This window comes from Dicentrarchus labrax, unplaced genomic scaffold (genome assembly GCF_905237075.1).
Source record: "Dicentrarchus labrax unplaced genomic scaffold, dlabrax2021, whole genome shotgun sequence".
Taxonomy (NCBI): domain Eukaryota; kingdom Metazoa; phylum Chordata; class Actinopteri; family Moronidae; genus Dicentrarchus; species Dicentrarchus labrax.
The window spans coordinates 719,830-738,260 of NW_026136730.1; the positions used below are offsets into that span (position 1 = coordinate 719,830).

The window sequence follows — 18,431 nt, forward strand, 5'->3', positions numbered from 1 at the left end:
CTGCAAACACACACACACACACACACTCAGATATATACAGGTACACACACTCACAACAGTGGACTTACTGACAGAGGGGTTAAAGTGACCTTTGACCCTGCGAGGTTAAAAAGGCGTTTCCTCTCAGCTCGTGGAACACACCGTCTTTGTTTCCACTCGCCCTCCTGAAAACAAACAGCAACCCTGTGGTAACGCTGCCAGCCGCGGCTCAAACGTCCCCCCCGTCTGTAGTCCAAGTTTCAGAGAACGTGGATGATGGGATTCACGCAGAAATATGGCGTTTTCAATATAAATTCACAGTTTATTAAGAAACAGGTGCAAACTTAAGGTTTATGTGTTTATGAGACCTGAATCTCAGCAAGCGAGCTGCTCGATTTACAGTAACCTACAATAATAATGGTTATTGTTATTCACTTTTGATGTGCGTGATGGATTTCTCTGCATTCATTCGTACTGAAGGTTGTTTGATTGTACAGTGACTTCACTTACATGCTGCACCTTTATGTTGTAGATATAAAAACAAAGCAGCAGAGCACACAGCGACGTTTTTTCTCCAGTATTCACAGCTTTGTAGGTTAATTCAGGCCAACCCTGCTCGCTGTCTCACACACTGGAGCTAATGGCCTCAGAGTGGGTTTTTTTTCACACACTGTGTTGGAGTGTGTTTGCCCTCTGCTGAGGAATGTCACAGCAGGTCAGTAAGGACCTGCAGGGTTATTTATTCCACTTAACACAACTGCTTTAAAAGAAAACTGAAAGTTTTGAGTCACATGTTTCAGGTTCGATGGGGACTTTCCAAACTTTATTACCTCAACTTCTGCATTAGAAGTTACTCAGTGTGTGCTGCAGTGCCGGGCAATGTACCGGATGAACCGGGGTACCACGTTTAATTTCCCGTATGATGTGAAGTCTTCATGTACCGTCACACTGGTGCATCGCTGAAACAACTGCTGTAACTGTGTCTCACTGCTGCAACAGAACATTAGAGAACTATCTCTGTGAATATTTAACATGTTCATGTTTAATTTTACAGTGTATAGTGTTTTAAATATTTAGTTTTGAAAAGGAAGCAATATTAAAATTGTTGGCATATCTTTTTTATTGTTATTATTTATTTCCCAGTTAAAATAAAAGTTGAATAATTAAAATTGAAATTGAAAATTAAATTTAAACGTGGATCTTGTCCACACTAAAAATATACTATTTTAATAATTTGTTCAGTGATTTGTTAGACAAAAAACAATTAATTAATTGTCAAATCAATCATAATCATTTTGGTTATTTGTTAAATAAAAACAGAACATTTCAAATAAATATCAAAACTTGCTTTACATTTAAATACTTTATTGCTTTACTGGTCATTTCAAGGCTTTAGATTGTGCATTAATAGATATTTTATTAAATAAAAATCAATGTCTTTTAATGTGAAATAGTATAAAGAACAGAGTGCACAGAGGAGATGAAGCCAGTGTTTGGTCGTCGTTCTCTGGGACATTCAGTGTGTACTGAGCTCTTCCACTGCTGCCTGCTGGCTCTCGTGTCCTCTGTGTGTCTGTGTGTCTGTGTGTCTGTGTGTGAGGTCAGTCTGACAGGTTTGTTTGCTGTGCAGATACCAGACTTCCTGCAGGGGTTTCTTACTCATCAGTGAGGGCTTTTTGCTTTTGTGCCTCAGTGTAACATGTAGCGCTCAGTGTACAAACCAGCGTCCTGTAATTAAAAGAGTGTCTCCACGAGGCTCCGGCTTCCCTCTGACGCTCCTCGTTTGCAGTGCGATACAACTGGTGTGTGTTGTCCAAAAGCACGGCAGCTTTGTTTTTCTTGGCTTTTTGTGTCGTGCGTCTGATCCGTCTCCATCGACGGAGCAGAGGCTGCGGTCGACAACAATAACGGTTCTGCCCTGTATGACTTCTCTGTTCATTTCTTCTGTAGCTGCTTCAGTTCATTCTTGAGGTTCTTGGATCGTAAAAAAACATCTGCACTAGAATCTGCACTTCCTGGTCTTGTTGTAGTCGCTGCTGTTGAACTGTGTTCTTTTAAATGTGAGGAGGAGGAACGGGGAAAACATTTTCCTTAGGATACAGGTTTATTATCTAGACAAGCCTCCTAAAACAGAGTACAGAGAAACATCCTGGTCCAGTGGGTCAGTGACAAGAGTTGGGGTTAGTAAAGTGCAAAGATTAGATTCATTGCAGGTGAATAAACATTTCTGCTTTCTGCTTCAGTTACAATTTGAGGCTGAAGTAGATTTCTTTCCTAAGATCAGTGTTTTCTCACTACAATAAGTAATAACAATATTGCTGTAATTTTCACTGCATTAACTACTGAGGTTTAAGTAGGAGTGATAATGTTTTCTCAGGAGGGTCGGGGTCCCTCCTCACCTTTAGGAATGTGTAGGCCGTATTAGGGATGGGAATCAAGAACCGGCAGTCTGGCAAAACAGTGACGTCAAACTTATTTGTCTACGCTGCTGGACACTTGCAAGAAGAAAGAGTCCAAAACGTGCTATAACTCTGTGTTCAGACTGGTGTCAATAAAATCTTATTAAAGAAAAAGGAACACTTTTTTATATTTACACTGAATTTACTTGTGTGAGCTATACGTGTGCAAAGTTGAGGTTGGAGATTTAAAGTGGAAGTGAAGCCTGCTAGCAGATAATGTCTGTCTGCAACAGCTGGATGTTTCTATTCACTGTAAACTGTAAGTTTATGTCATGTTTGGACACTGTTTGTTCGTTTGGACACATCATGAATGGAAACATGGATAGAGTACATTTTCACTTGAAACTGTGGGATAATAAAAAAGCACATAGTTATCTTCAGACTTGGCTTTCTGAATGGGGGGCAGCTGTAAGTTAACAGTGTGTCAGTCCAGATTGAACTTCTATGGATTTTATGACCATGGTCCCGTGCTCCTTAAGATCCAGTCTGCAGATCAAATAGTGGAGGCTGACCAAAAGGAGGGGGATGAGTGGGGAGAAGGATTACAGAAGCACATGAGGCTCACCAAACTTTCAATGTTTGACTTTATCGAAAGGACCAAAACAACCAGAAAGTTTTAACAAACACCTGAATGCATCGTTCTCTCAAGCCGAAGACACACAGAAACCACATAGAAACACATGTGTAGAACTATATATGGACTCCTATGGCGGGTCATGGGATGAGTTTTAATCTGTAGTGTATGACTGGTCTGTGAACCAGGATACCTTATGACCTCTGAGCTGTTATATGAACATGGCAGGTCTGAGCCATTCTTTCCCGCTCTCTGTGGAGACAGACCGCTTGTATAGTTGTATAAAGTCAAGATGTAGTTAGTCAGTTTAATGTTTTCTCATCAGTGGATTTTCTTTATAGTTTTCTCATTTATCTAGAAAAAATGATCGTCAGATAAATAGATAATGAAGCTAATTATTAATTACATTACATACAGCTGTTAACATGTACGCTGATAACGATATGATGCGATAGGTTGGCCAATATAGGACCATAATATCAGGTCAAGCTCTACTCCAAATGCAAATGTTCATTTTGAAAGGTTGCATTACGAGAACTTTCACTACTTTATTGCCTTGTCAACATCGCCGATAATGAACACAAAAGAGAGAAAGAATGACGTAAAAACAAAAAAAGCTGAATTAAATTAATTTTATGTGCATATATGGGGAATTAGCCTCCTGGACCAGAAGGTTGGTCTGGTTGGGGTTTTGTCTTTGATTTGATGAACAACTGGATCTAGTTCATTCACATCACCGCATACTTCCCTTGGCATCTTTTGATTTGAAAGATCAAACATCAAAAAAACATCAACTATAAAAAGGTGTGTAAAATGTGAGGAAAGCTAGTGTGGCAAGAAATCTTTTGACATTTCCTCTTTCTAAGAGACTTCATCAGTAACAGATCAGTTATCTCAGGACAAGCGAAAACAAAAACCCTGTCGTACACAAGAAAAAGAGCCCCAAAGATCCAGCTCACAGAAGAACAGAAACAGTCTGATTCATAGCAGGCTTCTTCCTGTGAGAGATATTTTTGTTTAATTAAGTTACCCTTTATGCTAATTAGTAATAATCAAAGCTGGTTATGTAACGCTGCGCACCAGCTGCGTGTATGTACATGAAGAAACATGCGATGGATCAGTCTGAAGTCCCAAAGAGGTTCTCCTTCGGGTCTCTTTCTCTCACGCTCTCCATCTGTGTGTAAACTGACGTGTTAACATGATTTTACATGTGTGAATGTTAATAGCAGCTCAGACTGTTGTGATACAGACTGTGTGATTATGTAACGCAGCTTCCCACATAACCCAGATTACTGCTGTCTTATTGTGCTCCTCGGCAGCAACAGAGAGAAACATTTCTGCTCACTTCTGTCTTCATTGTTTCAGTGAGACGGTAGAAAAAGCAGGAAGGGAAACAGATCGCTCAGCAGCTGTAGGACATGATACCATTTACGTTTAAAGCATCTTAGCAAGAGTAAGTGAGAGTACTGAGGGAGCAGGTGGAAGATGAGTGCACAGTCATAGAGGGAATGTCTCCTTTTAGATCTATAAAAAGCTCCACAGCTCTGCTTTCTGACTTTTGTTGTTTAGCATTGTGTCTAGGGGTAGATACGGGGTGGCATTTGGGTGTTGCAGGGGCAGAGACTCTGGGTCGAGGACTTTCGGTTCCACGTAGGTCATGAGCTCTACTACTTCAATTGTTCAGGTCGAGTCAGCAAGTACAGCTCAGAGCCATAGAGATATCACTGTAGCCCAAGCAGGAGTGCACCTGTAATACTACGTCCGAGTTTAGCATTGTTTTTCCAACTCATGATAAATGCGTCGACTGAGACTCTTCCAGTGGACGGTTTAGTAGACAGCACTACCGAAAAATACCTGGTTCTGGCATAAAAGGAGGGTAAAGAAGTCAACAAGGTACATTTCTGGAAGCAACCACCAATCACTGAGCTTAAAATTCTGCTGTTGCACCACTAATGGAGAGTTTAATCTGCAAACACATCTGAATCACCACCACTATCTCTGAGTTTGCAGGGTAAAGATTGGGATTATCCATACCCCCTGTGTCATGATACCTCATCTCCTGATCCTAAAACCAAGTGTCAGTGAATGAAGCCTGAGCAGAGGACTCAACCTGCTGTAACACCACCAAACAAACGTCTGCCAAAGAGAGAGAGGACTGAAAGGAGACTGAGAATAAATCCAACTGTGAGAAACAAAGATTGTGAGAGAGAGAGAGAGAGAGAGAGAGAGAGAGAGAGAGAGAGAGAGAGAGAGAGAGCTGCTGAAAGATCTGACGAGAAACTTATGTAACACTCCTTCTAATCTTTCATGGTTCGAGCCGGGAATCTGCTGAAAGGGGGACGAGGACGGGAACAGACGCCAAACAAAGACCGGGTTCAGCACAGTTTTTAAAAAAGTAAATAAATAGACGTGAAGAATTTCGAGAGGCAGAGTGGGACTGGGATTCTCAGAGAGAGAGAGAGGAAGAGGAAGAGAGGACGGAGGGATGAGAAATGGCTCTATTGAAGGCCAGCTGAGAGCGTTAACGCATGAATGAGTGAAGAGAAAGACGGAGGACAGCGAGGACAGAGCACTGGAGACTGTGTCATGGTGTTAGAACTACTGTGGTGATGGGACGGCTCTCTGTGTTCACTCCTCTTCAGCCTGTTGTTGTTGTTGTTGTTGTTGTTGTTGTTGTTGTTGTTTTATCAAATGCTCTGTCATGTTAAGAAGAGACGATAAGAGACAGAGAGGAACAAAAGAAAAGGAGGTTGAGTTAAACTTCTGCCCTGTTCAGGTCTTCTCTCTACACAACCTTCCTCCTGTCCTCTCCCTTCTTCTCTTCTCTTTTCTTTTCTTCTCTTCTCTTCGTTTTTCACTCTCCCCTCTGGTCCTCTTCTAACCTTTCCTTCCTTTAATTTCTCTCCCCTCCTCTCCCTTTCTCTCCCCTCTTGGTTCCACCTCTCCTCTCCTCTGTCAGCGTGATAAAGACGAACTGTTAAGGACACCACCGTCTCCTGTCAGCTCCTTAATAAAGATGTAAAACTCTTTTATAAAAACGCTGCAGTTTGCTGAATGAGACTCTCGTCTCCATGAAGCGGAGACAAAGGTTTCGGTGTCCACTCGGCCCCAGCGTCACCTGGAGGCGTGGGCTTCGTGGGATCGATCGCTGTGACGGTCGCCGAAAACAATATTGATATTCATATTTTTTGTTTGGTGTGCACATTCTTGTTTTTGTTTCTCGAGGAAGTCCAGAATTTGGTTCCTCTTCCTGTTAAGAGGGAAATTGGAGGCAGTAGTGAGTCCAGTGAGTAACATTCAGAAAGTGGAATATAATATTCATATGTGTGTTTTCATTCGTGTATAATCAGCTGAATGTTACCTCAGAATGAGAATCTACAGGTTGCTTTCCATGGAGTCCGCCATGTTTCTACAGTATCCCAGAATGGACAAACCAAACACTGGCTGTAAATACACACTTAACAGCTCTTTTTTCTAGTGACTTTTTTATGGTTTGTTCCCAATTCTAAGTTATTGTTACTCAAATAAATGCAATTATTGAAACAACTTCTAAGTCATTTATCCCAAAAAAGACTACAATAAAACCAAAATCAATGTCAAATGGAACTGAACTGTGAATCGTGACACCCCATAATGTTATCCATAATCCATATATTATCGATCTATCAATAATCCAGTGTTTGAAATTAGTTTTAAGTGAAATTTGTTGTAAATGAAAGGTGGTCTATGATTTCATTAGTGGACCATAAAGAGATCTGAGTCTAGCTTTACCCTTGGTGATCGGCTTCTTTATGAAGAATATTAGGGGGAATGTGGATGAAGCTTGTATCACCGGATGAAAGACTGACGTTCATCTGTTTGCGGGATGCAACGTAAGAAATAAAAACAGAAAATTCCAGCTTCCTCGATAAAGCGAGAGATGATCCAAGGACGATAAAGGAAAGCTGGGTGATAAATTGATGTGACGAGCCTGATTGCCACAGATTTGAGGTGGGGATTTGGGAACAGTCCCAGTGATTAGAGAGCTGATTATTTTGGGTCATAAGATAAAAAGAGAGAGAGGCCTAATTCCGACTGTGTGGAAGTACTTTTAGGGTCTTTTTAAAGAGGAAATAAGGCCAAACATTATACATCTGTTAACAAATCTCCTCACTTTTAAGAAGTTCGCGTTGTAACGCCTCTGCAGATAGCTTACTCCATCATTTCTCTCTCTAAGACGCAGCTTTAGACGGACGCTTCTGTTCTGAACTCCTCTAATCGCAGCCGTTGATCAGCCCGGCAGCCAGCTATTAAATCCTCTGGCTGATAATATCTCTTACTTAAATAAGCACAGCCTGAATTAACTCCCCTCATTTGTCATGGCCTTTTATCAGGGGCTGCCACCAACAGAAAAGAATGAGTGGTGGGTATAGGCATTTAATGTTGCTGATGAAGGTGGAGTAATTAAACATGAGTAGGCACAGAACTCCAGGCTTTTAGATCCGTTACACACAGCAACTCGTCGAGTACCGACGCTTCGTCAGTGGCCCTCCGCTACAGGGGCTCCGTTCACACTGCAGGCAAGAAGGGATCCAAATCTGATCTGTTTTTGCTCATATGTTCATTTTTGTCATGATAGTGTGATTGCTTCTTTCATATGTGGTCCAAATCAGACACAGCAGTCATATCAGAGTTCAGGTGACATAATAAATATGCAACATCCAGTTACACTTTCAAAATAAAGCTGGTATGTTTAATATTGTGAAACGTTTGGGGTTTCGTTAAAGTTTAGGCACAAAAGGTTGTAAGTTATGTTTCGTACATAAATAAAACATAAAAGGCTACCTGATGTAACTTCAGAGACGTTTGTTACTTGTGGTTTCACACTAGACATGAGCAGCGAGCTCATGGGTTAAAATCCTGTGTCTGTTTGAGCCATCCATCCACCCAACCAACCACCTCCATCTGCAAATGTTCTTGCTTTTTCCAGAAAAGATGCTCCGGGGGGTCACATTTTGAAGCGGAGGGTCACTGACCAAGCGGCAGTATTTGGGCTTTTCTAGGAAACATTAGATCCTATCTTTAAATCTTCTTCACCGTGTTGCCTTTGAGGAACACGTTAAACTTATTTGATCCGTGCTTCATTGTGGTTAGTTGATAATAATAAAAGATGGCAGAAGATGTCAGGTAGCAGCCTCTCTCAGCTTTCATGTGCTGAAGTTTTAATTTCCAGAGTGATACAGCCGGCGAGGAATACCAAACAGCTATGATACGGAGGCGACACGCTCCCGACTGGAACTGCTGATTGCTCACCTTCTCACAGCGGGGGTGGAGACGAGACCCGGTGTGGAGAATACACATGTGGAATAAGAACCAGTTGGTTTAAGACGGCGGCAGTCCAACCGTTCTTTAACGGTGGAAGGAAATGATGATGAAGGTGATTCTGATTGACCCCGGTGGCTGCGGCGATGTGGAGTGCAAGCAGATACACTGTCGCCCTGCTGCAACACACATATATTACACACTCATACACTGCATTAGTCCACGCCTCGGGGTGTATAGATGCAGCAGTGTGTCTAATGTCAAACTAGGCCACTGGTGGCAGAGCAGGCTCACAGTGTGGTGGACTGCAGCGATCAGTGCGTTCTCCAGCTGGCTGTCTGGGTTTGTTGTACGCCTGATTGTGGGAAAGACTACAGCATAGACGACTTGTGCTGATGTTAAGAAGTTACTAAATAGATAATAATGCTCTGATTCTCTGGTTCCAGCTTAGTCTATAAAATGTCCAAAAGTAGAGAAAAATGACTCTGTGTGGTCTCAACCAGCGGTCGAAAACTAAAAGATGTTTTTAGCATCTGAAGCAGAGAGAAGTAAAGCAAATCCTCAAAATTAGTGAAGCAGGAAACAGCGAATGTTCACCACTTTTCCACGGTTGATTCACCACTTTTGTTGACAGTTACTCTTCTGTAGATCTACTAATTGGTTCATCGGCACCATCAGCAGGAATGGGAAGGAAATGTTGCTTCGAGTTTGGTATTTCTCCTAGTTGGTAACAGAGCATGTGTCCTGCATAGTGAATATTTTATTTATGAGGGACAAACTATCTCAGCAGTCAGCGTTGAACAGGTTCTCCAGCTATTTATTTGTGCACTTCCACAGAATTGTGGGCGACAAGTGAAAAACAGCTATCCTGACTTAAGCCCAAATAATGTTTCCTGAGGAGCTTTACTCTCCTCTTGAGTTGATTTCTACAGAAGGCTCAGGCCCTCTTATGATTGGTCGGATATACCCTGATTGGCTCGGCTAATTGAACATCAGGCAGACAGACTGGTTGGGTGGGCTTTTCTTCTATGTTATAAATAAAGTTAGTCACGATGAAATTACGATAAAATGCAGATGGAGTGCAGGGCAAAAACCAGAGCATTTACCACACAAACACAAATTGATATAATCTTCAGTTACACCCTCTCTGCCTGATTAACAACCTCAACCCTCTGACTCCTCACTCAGAGCTGGTGGAGTTGCTCCTTTAACACGGGTTATATAGCCGGCAGCGGTGCCAAAGAGGAGCCGACATGGCTGTGATGATGTCAGGACCTCAGCAGAGCAGAGTCAGCTCAGAGGGACGCTGGTTAATGGAGGATGATGCTACAGCAGGAACACACACACACACACACACACACACACACACACACACACAGAGCACCTCAGACTGCTGTCAGCTGGGATATAATGAAGAGATGTGTGTGCGTGTGTGTGTGTGTGTGAGAGAGAGAGACCTTGCTTCCACAGAGTTAGACCTCTATTCCTCTTCAACACTTCCCCGCTGTCTTTTTTGCTGCCATGTTTGACATTTTTTAAAGCTTTTCATTAATGTAGCTCAAAGATTAAGTGATGATTTAATATCTTTACTAACTGCTGCTGGAGATCACTGAGTGTATGTCCAATGAAAGAAACCATGACCGTGCAGCTTCATACTCAGCAACCTACATAAACTTTTGACATGTATATTTTCATGTAGTTTTAGTATTCTATTCATACAGTAAAAATAGTCCCTGTATGTTTGTAAACTGTAGAGAACACACACTTTGTTGTGACGATAATACACTTCGCACTACATTCAGTGTGTTCCCTTTAATATTTGTCTGTTGTGCTGCTGAACTGTCAGCAAGGTTTACAGGAGCCAAAATCTGCCCTGAGCCCACACTGAGAGTTTCATCAACACCTAGGCAGGAAGATGGACAGTGGCCAGACTGACCAGCAAGAACACACACACACACACACACACACACACACACACACACACACACACACACACACACACACACACACACACACACATACATGCATACAGACACACTTACACACACATTCAGCTGTCATCCCTGCCCTCTCTTCCTCCTCTTCATCCGTCTCACTCGCTGTGATTCACCAAAAGAGCATCCATGTTGCTTTATGTCAGTTTGTAGAGAAACTTCAGGCTCTGTGGTGTTGTGGTTGTTGGTAGCTGAACACGTGGCGCCGTCCTCCTGTCCATGTGCTGCTGCTGGCTGTTGATGGTGAGGGGGGACTGAGGACTGTGGTGTCACTGGCTCAACCCCCCCATCATGCAGCCAGCGTGGTTTTAGCTGCAGTGACAGCCATGATAACAGCCGTGCCTCCTGCTCCACCTGGCATCAGGAAGCTGTTTCCATCACAGGCAGGAGAAAACGGATGTAACGCGTCCAGTGGACAACAGCAACACTGTTACTAAAACAGCATGAGAAGTGTTTCACTCAGATATATTAGAATTATTATTATAGATTATTATAGAAGAGAAGTCTGTAAATGATTGTTCTTTGGAAAAAGAGAGGAAATGTTGAGCTCGTGCTACTGGCATGGCTCAGTGTCTGTCGGTCGGTCCACCATTTGGTCCAGACTGAAACTATTGTTGGGATGCTATGAAATTTGATGCACACATTAATGTTCCACTTCCAGTACTTTGTTTATAGATGGATATATGGATGGATGGATGGAAATCGCCCATCCTGACTCCACCGGCTCCAGCTGATCCAAAAATGGGCAAAGAGGTGAAGCTGAATGAAGCCCAGTTACTAAAAACACCTGTCACTCAAAGCAACCACGCCCTTACTTATGCATACTTTTAAGCCTTAACATCATTTAAAGAGTTATATAAAAATTCACCCCTGCACGGTTGTCACTAATGGGGAATTTAGCTCTAGAGACCAAAAGGCTGTAAATATTACTGCTGTAAAGTTGGACATTTTAATTTGGGGTCTTATGGAGATTGAATCACTGCTGGAGCCAGCTTCTAGTGGATGTTAGAGGAACTGCAGTTTTTTGGTACTTCAGCAATGTAAAACTGAATTATGCTGCAGGAGTAATTTAAAAAGGTTCTCTATAGATGTTTGTTTCTTAGTGAAAGTGTTTTACTCTTCATGTTTTTTAACTTAAGTGACACGAAGATGACCACAGCTCTGAGGTTCTGTGACAGATGAAACCAAAAAGTTTCTAATTTCAGCTCTGATGAGCTCGATAATACCAACTCAGGTCAGAAAGTCTGGACCGAACCTGAAACATAATCACTGCAGTTCATCTCACCCTAAAGTGGTGCATATGTGACATGCAACACATTTTTTGGATTTAAACCTGCATAGATGAGGTTGCTTTTCTTTGGATCTCTCTCTCTCTCTCTCACACACACAAACACACACCAACACACACACACACACACACACACACACACACACACACACACACTGACTGTGCGTCTGAATGCTCAGTTAGACTTGTGTGCGTCACTGCTCCCGAGACTGTCGTTGTTTGCCAAATGCCACGGCAACATTATAGACAATGGTTAATCTAAATCTGTATCCACAACACACCCACTCTCTCACACACACACACACACACACACACACACACACACACACACTGGTGTATTGTAAATCTGGTGTCTTTACCAAGCGGTAAGAGAAAGGCAGGATGTGTCTGAAGGTATTATTGGAAACAGTTTAAAGGACTGTGTGTGTGTGTGTGTGTGTGTGTGTGTGTGTGTGTGTGTGTGTGTGTGTGTGTGTGTGTGTGTGTGAGTGAGTGTGCTTGAATGTAGCATGTGTGCGTTTGTTCCTGTTTTTTTTGGCAGAGGTTATATTTAGTCCATTTCATAGATGAGTAAGGTACGAGACACCTTAGTGTTTGTTAAGCAGTGTGTGTAATTAGTTTTTATCCTAGAAAGTGTGCGTATTGAATGATCACACACACACACACACACACACACACACACAGTGAAACTGTTACATAAACCCATTCATTTCCACCTCCTTTCAGGTTTTATCGCGTATCATCAAGGTTGCAGTTAATTTACATTCAGCACAAATCCGTTCAAAGGCTAAATTAAAAAGTTTAATTCTTTTTTATCCGACAGAGTTGAGATCAAAAGCTCGATTTTAGACGATGTTGCATCTTTCAGATTTGTGTTTTTACTTTCGCCTTTGCCGCTCTTTACTGTTGTATTTCCGCACTACGCTTCCCAGAGGTCACCTGTCATCTCGTCCTGTTGGTTTTCTCTCCGTGTTGTTGCTGATGAGCTCATCTCATTAATCTCTAGGGGAGAGCTGATGTCGCTCAGCTGGCTAAAAAGCAGCATCTTTAAAGATATAATTAAACAACAAAGTCACTTTAAAGGGGCTGTGTTCAGCGATGTATTCATATTGAGATTAATTATTCCTTTTTTTGTTTTTATTCATTATATTTATGTACTTAAATCAGCTGCCACTTTGGATATTGGAACAACAGCCAACGTACAACTAAGTGTAATAAATTTTCTGATTTGTTGCTTTGAACAGAGCGATCATATAGTTTCCTGGTAGGTTTCCATGTACTTACTAAGTAATAACTTCATTTTTTTCCATCTTTCTGAGTGAATACCAGATAATAATAACCGACTGTAAAATAATACCAGTTTTCTTTACATGTCAAAGTCTGTTTACTGTTAATGGCGAGGACTGTTCAGATTGTAAAAACTAAACTAAATAAAAATAAAAATAAAATAAAATGTCTTGACCCTGATGACGTCAGAGCGATGTCATCAGTGTCATCTTGGAGAAGATCATTAGAGGAAGTGTAGTCTCTGGTGATATTGAAGCTTGACCCCTGAAATTCAGGAATACTTTGGCTTCTTCAGCAACGATTTTTGCTGTTTTGCTTTAATGTGAATCTTTCTAGTCCTCCAACTTTCTGGAAGTGCATCGGTAACAACAGAAGTTTTAGTGGTTTGAGCAGAGTTTGATTTTGTTGTCGTGTGCTCGTTAGAAACCCAAATTACGTAAAGAGCCGAGCAGACAGGCCTGTTTGCTGCAGGCGTCTGGACGTCAGCTGGCTGTTAAAAGACTCCACACAAACTGAGTTATTGTCCTGAGCTGCTTGTCCAGCCAGCACGGAGTTACCTTGGCTAGCTCTGTGTGTGTGTGTGTGTGTGTGTGTGTGTGTGTGTGTGTGTGTGTGTGTGTGTGTGTGTGTGTGTAAAATATCCCACAGAGCAGCTCTTTGTCTCAAAGGATTGGGTTGCACCGAACGAACAAAGCATCTGTGGTTGCCAGTAGCGACGGTAACAGGTGAAGTGAAACTTAAGGACGAAATTAGTTTGTGTGTGTGTGTGTGTGTATGTGCGTGTGAGTTTATGTAAGAGTAAAACTATGAGTAACAGAAATGAAACAAAGGGACTGTTGGTTGTTTTTTACACACACACACACACACACACACACACACACACACACACACACACACACACACACACACACACACACACACACACACACACACACACACACACACACAGACACACACACACACACAGTGTTGCCTCTGGCTGTGTTTTCCTGTCGTGGTCTCTGACAGGGTAACTAAGTCTCCGCAGGAAGTCGTTCTCTGTTTGTGTCGCAGAGACTAAAGAGTGAGATGCCCGAAAAACACAAAAACAGAAAGAGACAAAGTAAAAAGTAGAGGAGCAAAAGATTGAGAAAGAAAAGTTGAAGAATAAAACAAAATGATGAAGTTAGAGAATCATTTCCAGATTAATGAAAGACATGAGAGTGTCAGTGGCTGAGCCCTACCAGTGCAGGAAGAAGGAAAAGAGAAAGAGTGTCCTGATGAGATCTTCCACAGAGAGAGAGACAGAAGCAGTGACAGTTAAAGATTTAAGGGAACTCCTGTTTGGTGCTTTGTGTGTGTTTTCTAACTATAACAGACTCATTATGTACTTTGACTGCAGAGACAAACACACTGCGGAGACAGACGGACGCACGAGTAGAGATTGTGATGACTGTTTATGATCTCCTGCTAATCATCGGTTCAAAGACGCAGACATGTTCAGACCACAGCGGACTGTTAGTGATTATTATCATGATTACGACTGACGACAGGAAACAACAATATAATGACGCTGTTTGTAACTTCAGGACTGTCATTTATAAATCTGGTGTCAGGTAACAACTGATTCACCTGGTAGGATGGGGACATATCTGTGTGTGTGTGTGTGTGTGTGTGTGTGTGTGTGTGTGTGTGTATGGAGGTGTTAGGTTTCTCTCATAGTCTCCGTATTGTGGTTGACCTCCAGGATGACTCAGGGGTCAGAGGGGGACAGTACAGTGTTACAGCTCCTCCTCATCTGTTCACAGTACAGGAAGTTCAGGCCATAAAAAAACACAATTTTTATATATTCTTGAAGACAAGCGCTCAGAATAGATATTCTTTCATTAACTTTCCTTTCTTCAAGGCTGCATTAATGTGTATTTGGCCACGTGGATTCAAGTTTCTTCCTTGAATTCAACCAGAAACCGAACCCTTATGGGAGAAGACGACAGAAGCACAGACATATTCCCTTTTATTACTGAGTATTTATATTCTATATGTGACATTTTACCTTGGCAGCATGATTTAATGCTATAAAAGCCCTCTAAATTGAAATTGAGATTGATACAATGTGTGTGGGAGAGAGAGAGAGAGAGAGAGAGAGAGAGAGAGAGAGAGAGAGAGAGAGAGAGAGAGTGGATGTGAAAATGAGAGTGGGCGGAAGAAAGAGGTGAAGTGGGAGGAAGAGAGGAGTGAAGGACAGTTCGGTGGAGTGGTCAAACTGTGCTGCTGAATATGCTGCTGGCATCGATGATTCACACACACACACACACACACACACACACACACACACACACACACACACACACACACACACACAGTGAATCAGCCAGCTCTGAGGGACACTGTTCAGAGCGAGTGGACGCTGTGTGTCTCTCCTGTGTGTCAAGAGCTCCTCCGGTGCTTCTAATCTGCTCAGAGATCACAGAAGAGTCACCAGCAGCTACAAGCCGCCACTACAGCTGACTCAATCTGGACATTTTGGTCGTTAATTGTAAATTCTCATGTGTGAAACAATGCTGGACCTCTCGCTCGCCTGCACAGACATTTATTTTATACAGCGACAACAACAACAACAGTTCACTAACACAGAGGGAAGATTCATTTTATTTTCACAAGTTAATACACAAAGGAGAAACCACTGACACATATAAATATAGACGACATGACAGCTCTCCAAAAGTGAAGCCAAAACATCTCAGTCACCCCCTGGTGGCTGACTGTGGTATAGCCCATAAAGCCTCAATGTTAGCAGTTGGACAAACTAAACATTAAATACATTTTCCCCAAAGATGGTTTCTGGTAGTTCTTATCATGCTGATGTTTGCTTAACTGTTTATTTCCTGATCAGTTTGGTTTTAATTAGTTATTCGTCATGATTGACAGCTGAGCCCTGATCGCGATTGAGTCCGCCAGGTGTATGGGCGGGACTTCGATACCGCTGCGCCAACACCGATCACTACTGCGCAGACTCTGGCTCCGAGTGGAAGAAAGATGGCAGCTTTTTTGTGCAGTAGGAGCATGTGGAGACATCTTTTATGTGTCGAAGGGTGGGAAACACAAAGGCATGTTTCCATCCAAAGTTCTCACTTGTTTTTCAAATGAGCAAATTGGCTTCAACAAACTTTAGGCCTCTGTCAAGCTTCCAGCTGCAAAAGACGACTGAATCACAGTAAATAAGATCCTTTAAAGTTTGCTCTGATTGATTTTAAATAACCAAAATTAACACTGATAAAATGCTGGAATTTAAAGTAATGCACATTCAATAATATATGTTGTTGGATGTGTTTGCAGTTTAGGACTTCCAGCTTGGAAGGTAGTGATTCCTTTGTTGCCCCAGCGATTGATCAGTTAATTGAGAAACGAAACAGCACATTAATCTGTAATGAATATAATCGTTAGTTCGCAAGAGGGAGACGGTTGACGACATTCGGACAGATCACGTCACAAAGTTCTTTTTGTTTAAACTCAGAGGTGTTATAGCTGTTATTTGCGTTGTTGTTCTGAGACTTTTAGTGTTTTTCCTTTGAGGTCTTATAATGACTCATGTTTGTCTAGCTGCCTTTGTGTCTGTGATTCACCTTCATCTTTGTTAAATATCCTTCGTGTTGTGTTTTTGTCGCGTCCACCCACTGCAGACCAAAAACAGCTCCACAAGTGAGCCAGTAAGTTGAGCAGCAGTTTGAGTATGAGTCAGCTGTAACAGTCCCACAGTCACCTTTTTAATAAGGTACTGTTCAAGGTAATGTACGGTGAAGTCTGATGTAAGGCTACAGCAGTATTTTTTATTACTGAAATATGAAACATCTGCTTGTAAAATGTAGGAATTAATAATTAAAATGTTTCTGTTGACCCCTTAGTAGTGATTTTGTTTATGGCACCCCTTCATGTACACCTATTACGGACACTATTTCTGACTTCTGTGCATCTAAAAGAGCTGTGTGTCTGAAAGCCTGTCGCATATTTGACTTTATAATAGACTTGTTTTTATATGTACTGGTTACCACTGAACTCACTGATTGATTGTGTCAACGTGATGACGATGTTTCCACTGCAAGAACTTTTCCAAGGAACCATTCAGGAGCTCAGGAACTTAATGTACGTCTGATATAATTGGAGAAACCAGGGAATAAATGTGGTTCCTCTGTCGTATTTCCAGATGCAGAAAGGCTCTCTGCTCTGCAGTCAATGCTTCGTGAGAGTTTGCAGTTCTAACTGTTAATTCCTGTGGCTCCACTAACCCTTTGGTTGAACAGGTTTAGTGTCCAAAGAGTTTGGAAGGTGTTACATGTGATTGGAGTCAGTTTTGAGGGACTGGATGAGTATTTGGTCAATTCCAGGGAAAAATACACAAAGACTAAATACCTATGGTTTGTTTCTTGGCAGAATATCATCATATCAAGAGCCGCAGAGGGTCCTGGTCTAAACACTGCTTATAAAAATACCTTCAAAAGTTCCTAGAGGTGGAGTGTGGGAGTGTTTCCCACCTACTGTACATCTCCCATCCAACAACCTCATACTGTAGTCACTCACTGTGTCTGCTCCATTGTTTCTCATACTGACAAAAACCTTTAAATCCAAACTGACTGAGGCAGTTTTAGATACAGAGAACTTAATATATATATTTTAAGGTCATTAACCAGAGAGTGAAAGGTCAAGTGAGATAAAGAGAGGTATTTCCATTTGTCAGCCTCTCAATGGGTCATTGTTCCTGCTAATGTCAGCGTCTTGGTGGGTCATTAACTCATTAAGGTTACTCTAATGATGGAAAGGCCTGTGACATTTTTCAGGCTGGAGCCGTTATTGTTAAAAAGAGCTGAACATTTATAAAGAAAATGACTCATTACAGAGGCAGAAACATGTTATGACTGGTTGCTGAGTGCTTTTTGTCCTCTTAAGATGAGATCAAAACAATTTCTTTGTTTCAGATTTGAGGAGAAACATTTCCTTTTGTCCTTCTCGATCTCAAAAGACTCAGTGACAGATGTGGTGAATCCGGGCTGAATAAACGCACCTTTAAAGGGCGTTCAAGAGCGAGATGTTATAGACTTCCAGAGGTTAGAGGTAGTTTCAGAACTGGTCACTGATCAGAGCAGCTACAAACCATATCACAAATTAACACGAGAATCTATCTTTCCAGGCTTTAATCTGTGTGTTTGTGGTTTTCTCCTTTCCCACAAACCTTTGCTTATAAATATGTAAATTAAGGATGCAGGATGTTCTTTCCTGTTTCAGTGGTTGCAACATGACTCTAACTGCAGTCCCTTCTGATTGTTCAGTGTGTCGTCCTCAGTCCTTCAATGTGTCCTTCTGACTGTCAGGATGGATTTTTATATTTAGAGTAATGTAGATTTAGTCGTGCCGATCCTCATTCCTCCTCTTCTGCTCTTCCTCTTTTCAGACATTACCCCAAGACGTCGTTCACCATCGTGGCCGACACACCAGAGAACCTGAGACTGAGACAGCAGAGCGAGCTACAGAGCCAGGTGAACACACACACACACACACACACACACACACACACACAC

General features: G+C 41.9%; 2 protein-coding genes across 3 annotated transcripts in view; one reads left to right on the plus strand and one right to left on the minus strand.

The window, feature by feature from the left end:
* LOC127359522 (GTPase IMAP family member 7-like) overlaps positions 1–18,431 on the minus strand; it is a 245,257-nt gene that overhangs the window by 83,428 nt on the left and 143,398 nt on the right. The gene's annotated exons all lie outside the window — the stretch shown is intronic.
* The window catches only part of LOC127359529 (LIM zinc-binding domain-containing Nebulette-like), a 29,320-nt gene that overhangs the window by 4,735 nt on the left and 6,154 nt on the right, over positions 1–18,431 (plus strand). Inside the window, exon 3 of the mRNA XM_051393463.1 lies at positions 18,305–18,389. Coding sequence (XP_051249423.1) covers positions 18,305–18,389 — 85 coding nt within the window. The remainder of the gene's footprint in view (positions 1–18,304; positions 18,390–18,431) is intronic.